Here is an 18401-nt window from a genome sequence, read left to right on the forward strand (position 1 = left end):
ACTCCTCCTCTATCCACTGTCTCTTCTGCCTTACTCACATTTTAAACTTTCAGTTTGAAACGACCACACTTTGTGAAATGTGGCAAATTAAGGGCTCTATTCAATCTGTATCGCGGAAGTTCCGCATTCCAGCGTGATTGAAATGTAAAGGCAATGTTTCCTCGTTAGCAGAGACGGCATTCACGGTAAGCACGGCATTCACAGTAAACACGGCATTCACAGTAAGCACGGCATTCACGGTGAACACGGCATTCACGGTGAACACGGCATTCACGGTAAACACAGCATTCACGGTAAGCACGGCATTCACGGTAAACACGGCATTCACGACATTCACGGTAAACACAGCATTCACGGTAAACACAGCATTCACGGTAAACACAGCATGTCAGCTTTACATTTCTAGCGCGCAATCTGTAACGCTTCAGTCATACAGACTGAACAGAGCTCTAACTGTAAATGAAATGCTCTAGCTACAGTGGTGTTGGTGATGTCTGCATCTGGACCATGGGTTACTTGGTAGTTGATGAGGTGAGTTTCCTCTTTACTATATAAAGCGCTTTGAGGGTCTGGAAAAGCGTTACATATACAATCAATTAAAAACGTATTCGAACTCTTTTGCTTGGTTATCAGCATTTCTTCATGACAATGACAACTTCGATGTGTGACAAAAATATAGCTCTGTTTATGGTGAAGGGAAGGTCTACACATAAAAATAGAATGTTGACTTGAATGGGAATGTCCGCTCTAATAGTTATATTTATATGGGCTTTCATAGGACTTGCTTTGGCTGGTTGCCATATAGATATCTAAGGGAGAAGGATATGTGTGAGATATTCAAGAGATATTTGTGAGCAGGAAACAGTACAGAATTATATACTATACTCATATACTATACTATACTATACTATAGATTATCTTTGGCCTCAAAAAGAAAGGATAAACTTTGGAAACATAGCATCAACTCTTCTTATCAACTCGGACATCAGTGCTTTAAAGAAAAACATATAGATATGCTTACATTAGACTTCAAAAACCCCAACCAACCCTTTCTCGAAGCCCCAATTTAATACAATATGGCTATAATATGTATAAAAATAAATTTTTGCTACTATTAAAACAGAGCCCTGAGGGTTTTCATGGTCTTGTCTGATAATATCTGTAATTTCCACTTCCTGTCACAGGACATCAATCTCCTTGGGTGAATTCAGGGACATGAAGCACTCTGAACGTTGCAGATAGAAATAGAATGAATAGAACTGATGCAATTCCCTATTCGTATATATGACAATCATTTCTGTTCTGCACGATATATTTCTATCTATGTTACAGCCTTCTGAACAGGCCCCTTCTTTCTTTACCAGTTCCATTCTGTTATTTTCTGTTGGCAGGGAGTTACCTCCATAGATTTGACTGTCAGGAAGTTATCTCCATAAACTCCATAGGGACTAATTCAATTCTATTGCGAGTGTTGTTTTCATTTGGCACCAAACGGAAGAAAACAAACAGGAAAAGACTCATTGGGCTTGTCAAATAAAAAACGCGAATTTCCATTTTCTGTTGCACTGAATTAGGGTCCTAATGAATACGACCCTTGTAAGCCACACCAACCATCACCTCAGATGTCTGTTCGTTCGTTTCCTCAATCCCCAGTCCCCCACCCACTAAAATGTCAGGTCTCCCTCCGAAAAATCCGGAGAATATTTTTTTCTCTTCCACATATGGAAGATTGAAGGGCCCTTAGTCCTGATTGGCTGGCTGTGGTGAAAGCCCCCAGCTCATTGGATCCACCATTGGCCCAATCCCCAATTCCTGCGCTCTCATTGGCTTCTGTCTCTCAGTGGTTCTTTTCCACCCAATCCCAGCTCTCGTCACTGTCCTTCCTGTTTTTCTCAGCCTCGATGATTTCCCGGTAGCGCCGGCGGAAGAAACCCATCTGGGAAAGGGGAAAGGAGAGGAGGATGACAAGGAGAGGGGAGAGAATAAAACCACTTGTGGTTAGCTCAGGGTCAGTGGTGAGGTGTAATGGCCAGATGTTTAACCTGTTAAGATTTTCAAGTTTCTATTCGATTATCTCTGCTCATATTGGCATCAACAATCAACAGTTTCTAGAATCTCAGGTGCAAAGGTTAGGGAGTGAGATGGACCTATGGCCAGATGTTTGACTCATGTCAGTTGTTCTTAGGGTCAGCGGTTTCATATTGTTTGTATGTACGGTATTATATACTGTAGGACAGTGAAAGACTGACAGTAAAGGTAGGAGGAGAGGGTGTGCTAGCAGTGGGTCGGATTCAAACCCTCGCTTGCACTGGTGCATGAATCCCTGAGGCAGTGGCTTAGACCGCTAGACCACTCCAGGAGCCATCGTAGGCAGTTGTTCTAGGGGCCAATGGAAAGGAGCATTTACCAGTGAGGTGGACCTACGGCCAGATGTTTGACCTGTTAAGGTTTACCAGTCTCTATTACACTGGACACCAGGCAGCAACCACCAGGATAGAACCACATTGAATGAAGTTCCAGGCTTCCTTTGCTGGAGATGCACTGTTGAGGCCCTTTGCTCCATTAGGAGCTCAAAGTGAGCTTCCGGGCCCTGCTGTTGTGGTGTCTTCCTTGTGCTTCTCATTTTTTATATTGTTTTATGTAGTTTCTACTATTCTAAATGTTTTATTTGATGATGATGTGCTGATTGTATGTGGTACTGTCATGATGGTATGGTATGTTGTCTTTTGTCTCTCGCATTGATTTCATTCATATATCTCGATTGACCAGACCGTTTATTGATACAGACCTCTAGGCTGCGTCTCAAATGGCACCCTATTTCCGACAGATGTAGGATCTTAATTTGAGCCAGTTTGCTACAGCAGAAAAATAATCCTGTAGCAACATGAAACTGAATTATTATGTGGATTATAATTAATGGACATTTTTTTTAGGGGTTGATACAGTTTGTGGAAATTCTACAAACTTTAGAAGCCTTTTTTGAACCTTGAATACACTACAAGTTTGCATTTCCTGCTGGCAGAAAAATTCTCAGCAACAAAAGAGTGATCATATTAAGATCTTACATATGTACATACAGTATTGCACTACTTCTGACCAGAGCCCTATGGGATTCCCTATGGACCCTGGTCAAAAGTGGGGCACTATATAGGGAATAGGGTGCCATTTGGGACACCTCTGCCTCTCAGGAATTTCCAGAAAAAGGGAAATAGTGGACATGGCGCTTGTAAGAGGGGTTTATTTTGGCAGGGTGCAAGGACTTGGGCAAAGGGAGGGGGGATGGCTCGTGTCTCACACACACACACACACACACACACACACACACACACACACACACACACACACACACACACACACACACACACACACACACACACACACACACACACACACACACACACACACACACACACACACACACACACAGAGGATGTCCCAGGACCAACATTCCAGGGTTTAGTCATGGTATTCCCAGTGGGAAAAAAATAAGGGAGTAGGAAAAGAGGAAAAGAATAGGAGTTTTGTGTGAAGAGAATTAAGAGGCTCTTGTCTGGACATCAGTGTGATTGCCATTTCCCCTTTCTTTCATGTGTGTAGTATGGTGTGTGTGTCTGCTTGACTGTGTGTGTGTTTGTGTGTGTGCGTGGTATGTATGGTTGGTGTAAATTATAGTGAGTTCCCTGTATTGTTCCTGGGATGGTTGTTAAAGACTGGCCAAGAGCACCTCCCCTGTGACTGACTGCATGCCGCTCTAATCCAAGAGAAGCAGCACTTCACAACAGGACTCTGTGTGAACCAATCTCTGGACAACGTAGCACTGACAAAGGCTTGATGGCTGAAATGTGTTCATTGCGACTGCTGATAATAATTCAAAGTCATACTTTATTTGAGAGTGCTGACTGTCTTTTTCAGAAGAAATGTAGCACTGCCACAGACAAACCAAGAGGCTCTACACAAATTGCCTAATGCAGCTTGTTGTTTAACGAGCTTACGCATTAGCACAGGGAGAAAATGTTCCTCTGACAATATGCCAAATGACATTAGCCAATGATGGCGACATCATACCAGGGCTCTCCGACCCTGTTCTTGGAGAGCTACAGACATGTAGGTTTTTGCTCCAACCCTAATCTAGCACACCTGATTATAGTAATTAGCTGGTTGATAAGCTGAATCACATTAGTTACAACTGGGGTTGGCGTGAAAACCTACAGGAGGGTAGTTCTCCAGGAACAGGGTTGGCGTGAACACCTACTGGAGGGTAGTTCTCCAGGAACAGGGTTGGCGTGAAAACCTACTGGAGGGTAGTTCTCCAGGAACAGGGTGGGCGTGAACACCTACTGGAGGGTAGTTCTCCAGGAACAGGGTTGGAGAGCCCTACATTATACATTACCACGACACAAACTACAGCAATTAAAGATAGTGCCATTAAGTGGTGAGGAAACTAATTATGTAGATTAGAGATAATTATGATAATTATGATAGGAAAAATGTGTCAAATTAGTAAATGACAGGGTACAGTCCTTAATGACCCCAGCCTTGATTACTTTGTGTTAGAATTTGGAGTTGTGGTTAACGTTTTGACCTGGATACAGGTCAACCAGAGTTGGAGGCTACAGTGTAGACTAGAGCACGATGAGGGTGTGTTTGCCAGTTAGAGGGGAGGTGTTCTAGGCTATAGTCTAAAACAATATGAGGGACAAACACCTCCCAATAACAACGCAATAACCAAGTATAGTCCATACTATTCGCTGTACTGCAGAAGAAAATGTGTGTTTGTGTGTGTGTGTGTGTGTTACCTTCCAGAGCAGCACAGCCAGCAGTAGGAAGATGAGTATTCCCACCAGCAGGCTGATGGCAATGATCCAACCAACAACATAGCCCCTTGGCTCCTGGCTGTGGAGCGCCTCGAACACCAGCTGCAACACAATAAGAATACAGTCAAGCATCAAACACAGACACACAGAGACATCCAGCCAACCACTTAGCCCCTCGGCTCCTGGCTGTGGAGCGCCTCGAACACCAGCTGCAACACAATAAGAATACAGTCAAGCATCAAACACAGACACACAGAGACATCCAGCCAACCACTTAGCCCCTCGGCTCCTGGCTGTGGAGCGCCTCGAACACCAGCTGCAACACAATAAGAATACAGTCAAGCATCAAACACAGACACACAGAGACATCCAGCCAACCACTTAGCCCCTCGGCTCCTGGCTGTGGAGCGCCTCAACACCAGCTGCAACACAATAAGAATACAGTCAAGCATCAAACACAGACACACAGAGACATCCAGCCAACCACTTAGCCCCTCGGCTCCTGGCTGTGGAGCGCCTCGAACACCAGCTGCAACACAATAAGAATACAGTCAAGCATCAAACACAGACACACAGAGACATCCAGCCAACCACTTAGCCCCTCGGCTCCTGGAACACCACCTAAAACACAACAAGAAGACAGTCAAGCATCAAACACAGACACACAGAGACATCTTCCGGCGCCGACAGAGATGGCCGCCTCGCTTCGCGTTCCTAGGAAACTATGCAGTTTTTTGTTTTTTTACGTGTTATTTCTTACACTAGTACCCCAGGTCATCTTAGGTTTCTTTACATACAGCCGAGAAGAACTACTGAATATAAGATCAGCGTCAACTCACCATCAGTACGACCAAGAATATGTTTTTCGCGATGCGGATCCTGTGTTCTGCCTTACAACCAGTGTAACCGAGTGGATCACATGCAGCGACCAAAAAAAAAAAAAAACGACTCAGAAAAAGAGGGAAACGAAGCGGTTTTCTGGTCAGACTCCGGAGACGGGCACATCGTGCACCACTCCCTAGCATTCTTCTTGCCAATGTCCAGTCTCTTGACAACAAGGTTGATGAAATCCGAGCAAGGGTAGCATTCCAGAGGGACATCAGAGATTGTAACGTTCTTTGCTTCACGGAAACATGGCTAACTGGAGAGACGCAATCCGAAGCGGTGCAGCCAGCGGGCTTCTCCACGCATCGCGCCGACAGAAACAAACATCTTTCTGGTAAGAAGACGGGCGGGGGCGTATGTCTTATGGCCAACGTGACATGGTGTGATGAAAGAAACATACAGGAACTCAAATCCTTCTGTTCACCTGATTTAGAATTCCTCACAATCAAATGTAGACCGCATTATCTACCAAGAGAATTCTCTTCGATTATAATCACAGCCGTATATATCCCCCAAGCAGACACATCGATGGCTCTGAACGAACTTTATTTAACTCTCTGCAAACTGGAAACAATTTATCCGGAGGCTGCATTCATTGTAGCTGGGGATTTTAACAAGGCTAATCTGAAAACAAGACTCCCTAAATTTTATCAGCATATCGATTGCGCAACCAGGGGTGGAAAGACCCTGGATCATTGTTAGTCTAACTTCCGCGACGCATATAAGGCCCTGCCCCGCCCCCTTTCGGAAAAGCTGACCACAACTCCATTTTGTTGATCCCTGCCTACAGACAGAAACTAAAACAAGAAGCTCCCACGCTGAGGTCTGTCCAACGCTGGTCCGACCAAGCTGACTCCACACTCCAAGACTGCTTCCATCACGTGGACTGGGAGATGTTTCGTATTGCGTCAGACAACAACATTGACGAATACGCTGATACGGTGTGCGAGTTCATTAGAACGTGCGTTGAAGATGTCGTTCCCATAGCAACGATTAAAACATTCCCTAACCAGAAACCGTGGATTGATGGCAGCATTCGTGTGAAACTGAAGGCACGAACCACTGCTTTTAATCAGGGCAAGGTGTCTGGTAACATGACTGAATACAAACAGTGCAGCTATTCCCTCCGCAAGGCTATCAAACAAGCTAAGCGCCAGTACAGAGACAAAGTAGAATCTCAATTCAACGGCTCAGACACAAGAGGTATGTGGCAGGGTCTACAGTCAATCACGGACTACAGGAAGAAACCCAGCCCAGTCACGGACCAGGATGTCTTGCTCCCAGGCAGACTAAATAACTTTTTGCCCGCTTTGAGGACAATACAGTGCCACTGACACGGCCTGCAACGGAAACATGCGGTCTCTCCTTCACTGCAGCCGAAGTGAGTAAGACATTTAAACGTGTTAACCCTCGCAAGGCTGCAGGCCCAGACGGCATCCCCAGCCGCACCCTCAGAGCATGCAAAGACCAGCTGGCCGGTGTGTTTACGGACATATTCAATCAATCCCTATACCAGTCTGCTGTTCCCACATGCTTCAAGAGGGCCACCATTGTTCCTGTTCCCAAGAAAGCTAAGGTAACTGAGCTAAACGACTACCGCCCCGTAGCACTCACATCCGTCATCATGAAGTGATTTGAGAGACTAGTCAAGGACCATATCACCTCCACCCTACCTGACACCCTTGACCCACTCCAATTTGCTTACCGCCCAAATAGGTCCACAGACGATGCAATCTCAACCACACTGCACACTGCCCTAACCCATCTGGACAAGAGGAATACCTATGTGAGAATGCTGTTCATCGACTACAGCTCGGCATTCAACACCATAGTACCCTCCAAGCTCGTCATCAAGCTCGAGACCCTGGGTCTCGACCCCGCCCTGTGCAACTGGGTACTGGACTTCCTGACGGGCCGCCCCCAGGTGGTGAGGGTAGGCAACAACATCTCCTCCCCGCTGATCCTCAACACTGGGGCCCCACAAGGGTGCGTTCTGAGCCCTCTCCTGTACTCCCTGTTCACCCACGACTGCGTGGCCATGCACGCCTCCAACTCAATCATCAAGTTTGCGGACGACACAACAGTGGTAGGCTTGATTACCAACAACGACGAGACGGCCTACAGGGAGGAGGTGAGGGCCCTCGGAGTGTGGTGTCAGGAAAATAACCTCACACTCAACGTCAACAAAACTAAGGAGATGATTGTGGACTTCAGGAAACAGCAGAGGGAACACCCCCCATCCACATCGATGGAACAGTAGTGGAGAGGGTAGCAAGTTTTAAGTTCCTCGGCATACACATCACAGACAAACTGAATTGGTCCACTCACACAGACAGCATCGTGAGGAAGGCGCAGCAGCGCCTCTTCAACCTCAGGAGGCTGAAGAAATTCGGCTTGTCACCAAAAGCACTCACAAACTTCTACAGATGCACAATCGAGAGCATCCTGGCGGGCTGTATCACCGCCTGGTATGGCAACTGCACCGCCCTCAACCGTAAGGCTCTCCAGAGGGTAGTGAGGTCTGCACAACGCATCACCGGGGCAAACTACCTGCCCTCCAGGACACCTACACCACCCGATGCTACAGGAAGGCCATAAAGATCATCAAGGACATCAACCACCCGAGCCACTGCCTGTTCACCCCGCTGCCATCCAGAAGGCGAGGTCAGTACAGGTGCATCAAAGCTGGGACCGAGAGACTGAAAAACAGCTTCTATCTCAAGGCCATCAGACTGTTAAACAGCCACCACTAACATTGAGTGGCTACTGCCAACACACTGTCAATGACACTGACTCTACTCCAGCCACTTTAATCATGGGAATTGATGGGAAATGATGTAAATGTATCGCTAGCCACTTTAAACAATGCTACCTTATATAATGTTACTTACCCTACATTGTTCATCTCATATGCATACGTTGATACTGTACTCTATATCATCGACTGCATCCTTATGTAATACATGTATCACTAGCCACTTTAACTATGCCACTTGGTTTACATACTTATCTCATATGTATATACTGTACTCGATATCATCTACTGTATCTTGCCTATGCTGCTCTGTACCATCACTCATTCATATATCCTTATGTACATATTCTTTATCCCCTTACACTGTGTATGACAGTAGTTTTTTTTGGAATTGTTAGTTAGATTACTTGCTCGTTATTACTGCATTGTCGGAACTAGAAGCACAAGCATTTCGCTACACTCGCATTAACATCTGCTAACCATGTGTATGTGACAAATAAAATTTGATTTGATTTGATTTTGATTTGAGCCAACCACTTAGCCCCTCGGCTCCTGGAACACCACCTAAAACACAACAAGAAGACAGTCAAGCATCAAACACAGACACACAGAGACATCCAGCCAACCACTTAGCCCCTCGGCTCCTGAAACACCACCTAAAACACAACAAGAAGACAGTCAAGCATCAAACACAGACACACAGAGACATCCAGCCAACCACTTAGCCCCTCGGCTCCTGGAACACCACCTAAAACACAAGAAGACAAATAGACTTAGACGTACAGACACAAAAAGATTACAGTCAAACACAAATATATACACTAACACTCATCTGGAAAATAGGAATTGTTTCCGAAATATTATGTATACCGACAAATATGCTAACTTTCCCTAGTGATGGAAATGTGAAAGATGGGAAACTCGAGGCTACAGACAAAATTACATTGGAGACACAGAGAAATACTGTGCACAAACCAAGATCACATTACAACACAGACAGACACACGGACACAGAGACGAGTTTAAAATAAAACCCAGAGACCTGCTCACCTGTGTCTCATTATCTAGAAATACCAAAGATCCAAAGCTCTCTATGAGAACTGTATCAGTCTATATCTGACAGACAAACCAGACCACGATAGACATTCCCATTGGACTGTGGCCGAATCCCAAAGGGCACCCTGTTCCCTAACGAGTGCACAAATTTTGACCAGGGCCCAATGAGAGCTGGTCAAAAGTCATGCACTATGTAGGGAATAGGGTGCTATTTGGGATGCAGGCACAGTGGGAATATCTTCTACGGTCTGGTGGAGTTTAAGAGAATCAAGTGTTATTGGTCACATACACATATTTAGCAGATGTTATTGCAGGTGTAGTGAAATGCTTGTGTTGCTAGCTGCAACAGTGCAGTAGTATCTAACAATTCACAACAATACACACAAATCTAAAAGTAAAAGAATGGAATTAAGAAATATATAAATATTCAGAAGAGCAATGTTGGAGTGGTATTGACTAAAATACAGTAGAATAGAATACAGTATATACAGTCCATATGAAATGAGTAAAACAGGATGTAAACATTATTAAGGTGACTAGTGTTCCATTATTAAAGTGACCAGTGATTCCATGTCTATGTACATAGGGCAGCAGCCTCTAAGGTGCAGGGTTGAATGACGACTGCACGATGATGCCATTTCCTGGTTGATAATAGTGTCTGCTGTGAAATGTCTTACTTTTTAAACAGGCTCACGGGAAGTTCCTTTTTGGAACAATAGTGAGAGTATTACTTGGTCTCTGTCCCAAATGGCACCCTATTCCATTTAAAGTGCACTACTTTTGACCAGGACCCATAGGGCTCTGGTCAAAGCCCTAGTCAAAAGTAGTGTGCACTACAGGGAATAGGGTGCCATTTGGAAAGCAAGCTTGGCTGTGTCAGAGACTGGAATGTCTGGAGGACTATTCCAAGGTGACTTTTAAAAGGAGTTGGATGAAGCAAGAATGTCTGAGAAAGATAGAGGATCCCATGGCGTTATATGATTTCAAATCAATCATACAATTGCAGCATTCTTGTTCTAATCTAAGAAAGGAGTAGAATATTCTGTTGCATAAAATGCCTGTTACCCATCTACATTTGAAGTGTTTAGTTGTTTCATTGTACATGTGAACGTATTGCAAAACATGAAGCAAATCAATCCTACTATTGCATCACCCTCACACAGTAAGGCCACAGATAATATTGTGCTGCACATTATGTGATACGAATCAAAATTGGAGCTATGTATATAGCCATTTCAGTGTATATGACATAAGATTTTAAAACAACATTGAAACTACTGTATAGTCAGCTCATTTATGAATTTAGGAGAACTGGTTTGTTAAATTCAAATAAGAACTTCATAACAAACATTCTCAGTCTGAACAAACAGACAGTCTGATCCCACTATAAATTATAGGTCTAACACATTTTTGCCTGCTTCCCATGACATTAATTCACAATGACCCACTAAATTATCTGTGTTTACGCTGACAAAATCCTTAGTTGACTTAACTATTCATAATTTAGCTAAGTGCCAACCTCCAAGGCCAGAGAGGGAGTGAGCCTAAATATTGTCTCTGGAGGGGAGACGTGGTCTCAAACACGCGCACACACACTACTATAGGTGGCAACCAGACAGTGTGTGTTTGTGTCTGTGCTTGATTGAGCTTGCCTGGCTTAATGGACCAATTGAACTGCAAAGCTCGTCCATCTGACACTCCAGGCAGGCTAGAGCAAACAATCAAAATATGTAAGAAAGATCAGCCATAGTGTTTGAACCCAGTGCAGGAAACCCTTCTCCTGTCCCCTCCATCCTAGACATCAGGCTTCCACAATAACACACCATTCCAACTGGAATATATGGTGCATAGCGAAAAGGAAAATGACCATGAAATATGGAAGAATTTCACCTCTTTAAACTGTAACGTGTTCCGTTAAGAATACTGTCAGGAAACGTCCCAAATGGCACCCTATTCCTGATATCGTGCACTACTTCTGTGATCAAAAGTACAAGCACTATATATGGAATAGGGTGCCATTTGGGATGCGTACGCAGCGTTATCAGGAGTGTTTCACCGTGTGAGACTCCAGTCCTCATGGGATAAGGATGCAAATGTGGCATGAAAAACGCAACACCGGCCGAACAACAGACAGAGAAGACAGAGACCCAGAAGGTGACTAGGATAAATCTTCTTTAACTGTCACTCCTCCTGAACGCTTTCCCACATTTGTAAAAAAAAATAAAAAATCCATTGTGGAATTCTGCCTTCTGTCATTACGAATGCCAAATCACTTGCGTGTGTGCAATGGGAACGTATGTTACCTTCTGATCTGTACTCTGACTGACTCCAGCTGAGTTTGTGCTGAGCTAACAACGTTGAAAAAATGTCTATGCCTACGGGTACTAAAACTTAAGGAACCATTTAAGGCGAGTCTTCTATTGCTGAGCTTTATAACTCATACATTATTTTGTTCTCCCATCATTTACCAGGGCCTGTTTGCATGGCATGGGTGATAAACTAAATCTTGTCAGCTGTTGATAAGTAGCAGGCTTGCTGGGAAAAGGGCCCCATCGCAGTAAAGATAAACCAAGACTACTGCACCCCGAGGGAGCACAGGAACCTACGCTAGGAGATGGAGCTACGAGCTGGGGCCTGGAGGTCATCAATATAATCAGCTGAGAGGATCTGGGATGAGGGGATGCCGAGCGCTCGTCACTTCATTCCACTGGTCCACAGGCACATCCAATCACTCAACGCAAAGGCCTGCTGCCCTGTGTGAGTGTGTATGTATGTGTGTGTGTGTGTGCTACCCTGCTGTCCTTGAGGACTCACCCCCCCCCACCCCAAAATACAACCCCCATGACATCCAGGTTGAGCTGGTTTCCTGCCACCAGCTGCTCCCCAGGCTTAAATCAAGATTCAGCTTCTAGATTCACCCCTCAAGGCTGGCTGAGGGACAACACCTAATAGTATTAAACTGGCTGTCTCACTGACATCATGTTGTGTCTACTACATGCTGAACCTGATCCCCTCAAACATGCTGATTGGGTCACACATACTGTAAAGTGCTTTGCAGTAATACATCTGTGTGAGTGATGTTCTTACTGAAGTGTCTTCTGATAGGCCCTCTGGTACCTCCATGGCCCTCCCGTCCACTCTCACATTACCCCTTGTCACGAACTGGATCAACGACGAGCTGTCCTATAGGTGTGTGAGGAGAAGGGGGGATAAATAGAAGGTGGGCGGGGGTTGAATACAACTTCCTTTAGATCAATAATGCAATACCAATATACTTGTGTAATAACCATGTACAGTAACAATGTAATAATCATGTACAGTAACAATGTAATAATCATGTAATAACCGTGTAACAACCTTGTAAAAACCATGTAACAACCATGTAATAATGTAATATGTAATAACCATGTAATAACATAATAATAATGTAATAACATGTAATGTCATATGTAATAACCATGTAACAATGTCATATGTAATAACCATGCAACAACCATGTAACAATGTGATATGTAATAACCATGTAACAACCATGTAACAATGTCATATGTAATAACCATGTAACAATGTCATATATAATAATCATGTAACAACCATGTAACAATGTCATATGTAATAACCATGTAACAATGTCATATGTAATAATCATGTAACAATGTCATATGTAATAATCATGTAACAACCATGTAACAATGTCATATGTAATAATCATGTAACAACCATGTAACAATGTCATATGTAATAATCATGTAACAACCATGTAACAATGTCACATGTAATAATCATGTAACAACCATGTAATAATCATGTAACAACCATGTAATAATTATGTAATAACCATGTGCATACCCGATTCAGTATCTCTGTGTTTAGTAGAAGTTTCACATCTATACTGATAGCATCCTCTTTGGTCTGGGAGCCTAGAGTACATGAGATAGTTAAACATGCTCTTCCTGGCCGGTCACAATCCTGTTGGAGAGAGAGATGAGGTAGAGAGACAGTGAGAGGGGGAATTGGGAGAGAAAGAGAGCGAACGAGCGAGATGTTGAGAGAGAGAAAGAGACAGAGAGAGAGAGAGAAAGAAGGGGGATATAGAGCGGGAGCGAGAGAGAGAGAAGTGGAGAGAGAAGGGGGAGAGAGATAGGGACACAGAGAGAGAAAGAATGAGGGATAGAGAGCGGGAGCGAGAGAGAGAGAAGTGGAGAGAGAAGGGGAGAGAGATAGGGACACAGAGAGAGAAAGAATGAGGGATAGAGAGCGGGAGCGAGAGAGAGAGAAGTGGAGAGAGAAGGGGGAGAGAGATAGGGACACAGAGAGAGAAAGAATGAGGGATAGAGAGCGGGAGCGAGAGAGAGAGAAGTGGAGAGAGAAGGGGGAGAGAGATAGGGACACAGAGAGAGAAAGAATGAGGGATAGAGAGCGGGAGCGAGAGAGAGAGAAGTGGAGAGAGAAGGGGGAGAGAGATAGGGACACAGAGAGAGAAAGAATGAGGGATAGAGAGCGGGAGCGAGAGAGAGAGAGAAGTGGAGAGAGAAGGGGGAGAGAGATAGGGACACAGAGAGAGAAAGAATGAGGGATAGAGAGCGGGAGCGAGAGAGAAGTGGAGAGAGAAGGGGGAGAGAGATAGGGACACAGAGAGAGAAAGAATGAGGGATAGAGAGCGGGAGCGAGAGAGAGAGAAGTGGAGAGAGAAGGGGAGAGAGATAGGGACACAGAGAGAGAAAGAATGAGGGATAGAGAGCGGGAGCGAGAGAGAGAGAGAAGTGGAGAGAGAAGGGGGAGAGAGATAGGGACACAGAGAGAGAAAGGGGGGATAGAGAGCAGGAGAGAGGGAGAGAGGACAGAGAGAGAAAGAAGGAGAGAGAGGTGAACAGTTGTTACACTACAACACACATCATACATCAGCAGGGGAAATACCTTCAGTGAACCCTAAAACTCCACTGACTGTGACTGTCCCAAGTGTGTGTGGAAGTGTGTGTGCATGCATCTGTATGTTTGCATGAGTGCGTCTGTGTGTGAAACTTTCTCTCTTTGTGCCTATGTGTGTGTGTGTGTTTCTCTCTCTGTGTCTGTGTTGTGTGTTTCTCTCTCTGTGTTATGTGTTTCTCCCTCTGTGTCTGTGTTGTGTATTTCTCTCTCTGTGTCTGTGTTGTGTGTTTCTCTCTCTGTGTCTGTGTTGTGTGTTTCTCTCTGTATGCGTGTGTGTTTATTTACCAGGACCCTGCGGCCAGACTTGGTGAAGAAGGCGAAGATGGTGTGGAAGATATTCTCTCTGTCCTGGGGGATGGTACAGGGCTGGGGGTTCCTGTGGGGGGTACAGTTCCCTCGCCCCTCCGCCACCTGGGGAGATGGAGGGAGAGGGGGAGAGAGGAGGGGGAGGTTGAGGGAGGAGAGGGAGGATAGGAGTTGGAGAGAGAAATCTCTCAGAATTGTTCAATAATATACACATTCTACAAGTAAGTAATAACAGAGGACTCTCCTGAGAGCCCAATAATGTTATTTTTAAGACCCACTGATGTTCATACAAATATATTTCTCATAATGTTAAAGGTTTAACAATATGTTTATTGGTTTAACATGATTTTTACTTGTTTTAAAAAGTACAAGGACTGGGTGCCTGTGGGACTGTCGGTGAGTGAAGAGAAAAGTCTGACTCTGGTTCATTGGACTCGGCCTTCAGCTTGTAGGGGTCCCCAGGGTGTGAGCTTGAGAGTGTGGATGTGGAGACTGTCTCTGTCCCAAATGGGAACCTACTTCCTATATAGTGCTCTGGTCAAAAGTAGTACACTATATAGGGAGTAGGCTGTCATTTGGGACGCAAGCCTGTCTATCAGGCATACTGTCAGCTATTCCTGCTGATGTCCCAGGATTATGGGTCTTAGGGGTTGAGAGGAAGTTCTGTCCCCCAGCAGGAGGGCAGGAGGTGGGGGTAGAAAACGGCAGACGGTGCCGCTCCCTGACAGGTTTCCCATATGGAGTGATTTAGAGCCAGGGTGGTTTATCACCACCAACCATACCCCCAGGGAACACTTCCCCTTTCCTCTCTCTGCTTACCCTTTCCTCTGCCTCCCCCCTCTCCCTCTCTACCCCCATATCTCTCTCTTTGTCGCTCTTTCTCCCTCCCCCACCATTTCTCTCTCTCTACTATCCCTCTTTTTCTCCCTCTGTCTCGCTCCACGCTCTGTTTCTCTCTCTCCATCTCTCCCCGATCCTTCGCTTTCTCCCTCTCATCCCCTTTTTTGATCTCTCCATCTCTACCCGACCCCCCCTCTTTCTTTCTTTCTTTCTCTCTCTCACAACCTCACCCTCTCTCTTATCCAGAAGGGGAAGTGTCCTATAACCTCTCCATTGTCTGTTTTATACCACCCACTACCTCTCTACCCCTTCAGAGCACTATTTTATTCTATCTACAATCGCTACACTTTTATGACTTTGGGCTTAACTGTCCAGGGTATCCTGTGTTTTTGTTACTTCAATCCACTGCCTGAGAAAGAGTCATGTCTGTGACCCAAATGGCACTCTGTTCCCTATATAGGGCACTACTTTTTCGGGAATAGGATGCCATTTTGGACAGACAATATCATTCATACAGTGGGCTAACTTTAACTCTGTCTGTTAGATGAGAGAGAGATATATAGAAAGAGTGAGGTGAGAGAGAGAGAATGAGAGCGATAAAGAATGAGAGAGAAAGAGAGAGAAGAGAGAAAGAGAGAGGAGAGAGAGAGAGAGAGGAGAGAGAGAGAGAGAGAGAGGAGAGAGACTCCCTGCTGGAAGAGAATTTAATGGTATGGAATTCTGAATAGATTGATGGTATGTTTAGTTTCCCTAGAGTAAGGACCACAGCTCATTTTGCTGTGATACATTATATCAATAAAGACATTGTTGACTCTCAAAAGCTGGTTTTGCTTTACGACTGCATCATTATTGTACATGAAAAAACAATGTTGTTTCTGGCGTCAGTGTGTAGCCCACCATTTGGTGCCAGACAGGTGTTGGACTAATTAACCAATTATGTTTATTTATTTTGTATCCATTGCTACCAGATTCTTAGTTAATACCAATCAAATCTCAGGTAAGTATAATCTTAAACCAAGCTCCTAAATAAAGGGTTACCTTGTTGTTGTTTTTACACTGAAATCAATACGTTAGGGTGAATGTAAGATCATGACTGGAAATCAAACAAACTGCAACGCGCCAAGTTTTTTTGCTCGTTTTTCTTGCATGTTTATTTTGTCTGTTAATAGATGTCTGTCACGCTGAAATACAGTATAAGGAGAACATCTCACTGTAAAATCCTTATCCATATAGGACAGAGAGACTACATATTCAGACCGTGTTAATTAACACAGACAAAGGGTGTATCCAAAATGGCACCCTATTCCCTATGTAGTGCACTACTTTTGACCAGGGCCCCAGTTTCTGATCGCTGTGACTCCAAATCTACATTGGGGATGTTATAGAATAGTAGAATGATCTGCAGGTGTCCCATTACCCCCCGTTTCCCCCCGCCATCTCCCCGTTAGTTCCATGCAAGCTATCTGATCCTTCCAAGTGATTCCAGATGTGGTGACGCAGGGTGGGATACGGTCTGCAGTCTCTGCTCTAGTCCTCCCATTCACACAGTCAACACAATTAACAGGTTGAGCTCTCCCCTGATCTACCTATATGCAGGGGTTATGATAACACAGCACCCACTGAGGGTATGGAGTTTCTCAGCCTAAATGAGACACTGCTGTTCTGAAACAAAATGGTCGCCCAGCCAGGCTAGCTATAGTAGCTGTATCAACATTTCTTTCCCCTTTATAGATTTTTTTGGGGGGCCTCAAAAGGTGCCTCGCACTGTTCTAACAGGTCCTGTGTTCCATGACCCGAGACAGATAAACTAGCAGCTTGTATTAAAGTGTTTGCTACTGTGGATCCAGAGCACTCGGCCATGAAGGCAAACAAGAGTGATAGACTTCATTCTGTAGGATAAAGGCAACAAAGGATGTGGATGGCCTGTAGGTCGATAAACCAATAAATAATGCCAGAGGTACTGATGTTTGGGCGAATGGGTAAATAGTGTGGGGAGACTGCTGTTGGACATATAGACAACGAAATATTGTTATGGGTCTCCCCTCTGAGCCTGGTTCTTGTCTAGATATCTTCCTTCTAGGAAGTTTTTCACTAGCCTTTTGATTGCCCTTTGAAGTCCAGGCTCGGTTAAGCATTAGCATGCTTCAGTTCGGCTGGCGCCTAGCTGAACTTGGCTAGGCAAACCGAACGAATGTGCTCGCATAGTCCCTTAAAAGACCTTTGCTTGAAAAATGAGGAAAAAAGCGCCAATAGCACTATTTGTCCACTTTGAGATGCCGTAGCCAATATACACTTCCTCAGAATTGTTAGAATTAAACTCAATAAATCTGTCATACATTGATGTTTTTGCCGAGGAGATCTCAGTCACGCAATTTTACATCTAACTAAGATGTTTAGTGCAGTATTTCTCAATAACAAATTGTGCATGAAAACGAGTCATCTCTCGTTTAATGACAAAAAATACTTTATTGAAGAATCCCTACTGCTGACCAATCACCGTCGAAGGGGCGTAGACTTCGGCTACTGACCTTGGCTTGCCTCGAGAAAGAATGATGTGAGCCCGAACAGCCCAAAAAAACAACTTACCGAAGTCCAAAACAAACAAAAATGTCACAAAATACCATCATGAGCCCTATTTGCACGGGACGAGAATTACTATAGAACGTCGGTTATGTAATTATTATCCCAGCATGTCCGTTTTTCCAGTGGACGATTCGGATGGGATTAGTTTTACCAAACTGCCCCTGCAATAATTTGTTTTCCTCATTCAAAATTGACCGCTATGAAGGAAGCCTGGAGGCTCTCCAGGCGAGAAG

General features: G+C 44.6%; 1 protein-coding gene across 2 annotated transcripts in view; it reads right to left on the reverse strand.

Moving 5' to 3' along the window:
- Nucleotides 1-663: 663 nt before the first annotated feature.
- The window catches only part of itga9 (integrin, alpha 9), a 160029-nt gene continuing 142291 nt past the window's right edge, over nucleotides 664-18401 (reverse strand). Inside the window, exons 24-28 of one of the 2 annotated variants that reach the window (XM_042306211.1) lie at nucleotides 14725-14850; nucleotides 13360-13479; nucleotides 12598-12693; nucleotides 4797-4916; nucleotides 664-1936 (exon numbers count right to left, since the gene is read on the reverse strand). In XM_042306211.1, coding sequence (XP_042162145.1) covers nucleotides 1838-1936; nucleotides 4797-4916; nucleotides 12598-12693; nucleotides 13360-13479; nucleotides 14725-14850 — 561 coding nt within the window. In that variant the 3' untranslated portion in view covers nucleotides 664-1837. Of the gene's footprint in view, nucleotides 1937-4796; nucleotides 4917-5238; nucleotides 5344-12597; nucleotides 12694-13359; nucleotides 13480-14724; nucleotides 14851-18401 lie in introns of those variants that run through there. The other variant, XM_042306212.1, reaches the window with a different exon arrangement.

This window comes from Oncorhynchus tshawytscha, linkage group LG25, assembly GCF_018296145.1.
Source record: "Oncorhynchus tshawytscha isolate Ot180627B linkage group LG25, Otsh_v2.0, whole genome shotgun sequence".
NCBI classification, from domain to species: Eukaryota; Metazoa; Chordata; class Actinopteri; order Salmoniformes; family Salmonidae; genus Oncorhynchus; species Oncorhynchus tshawytscha.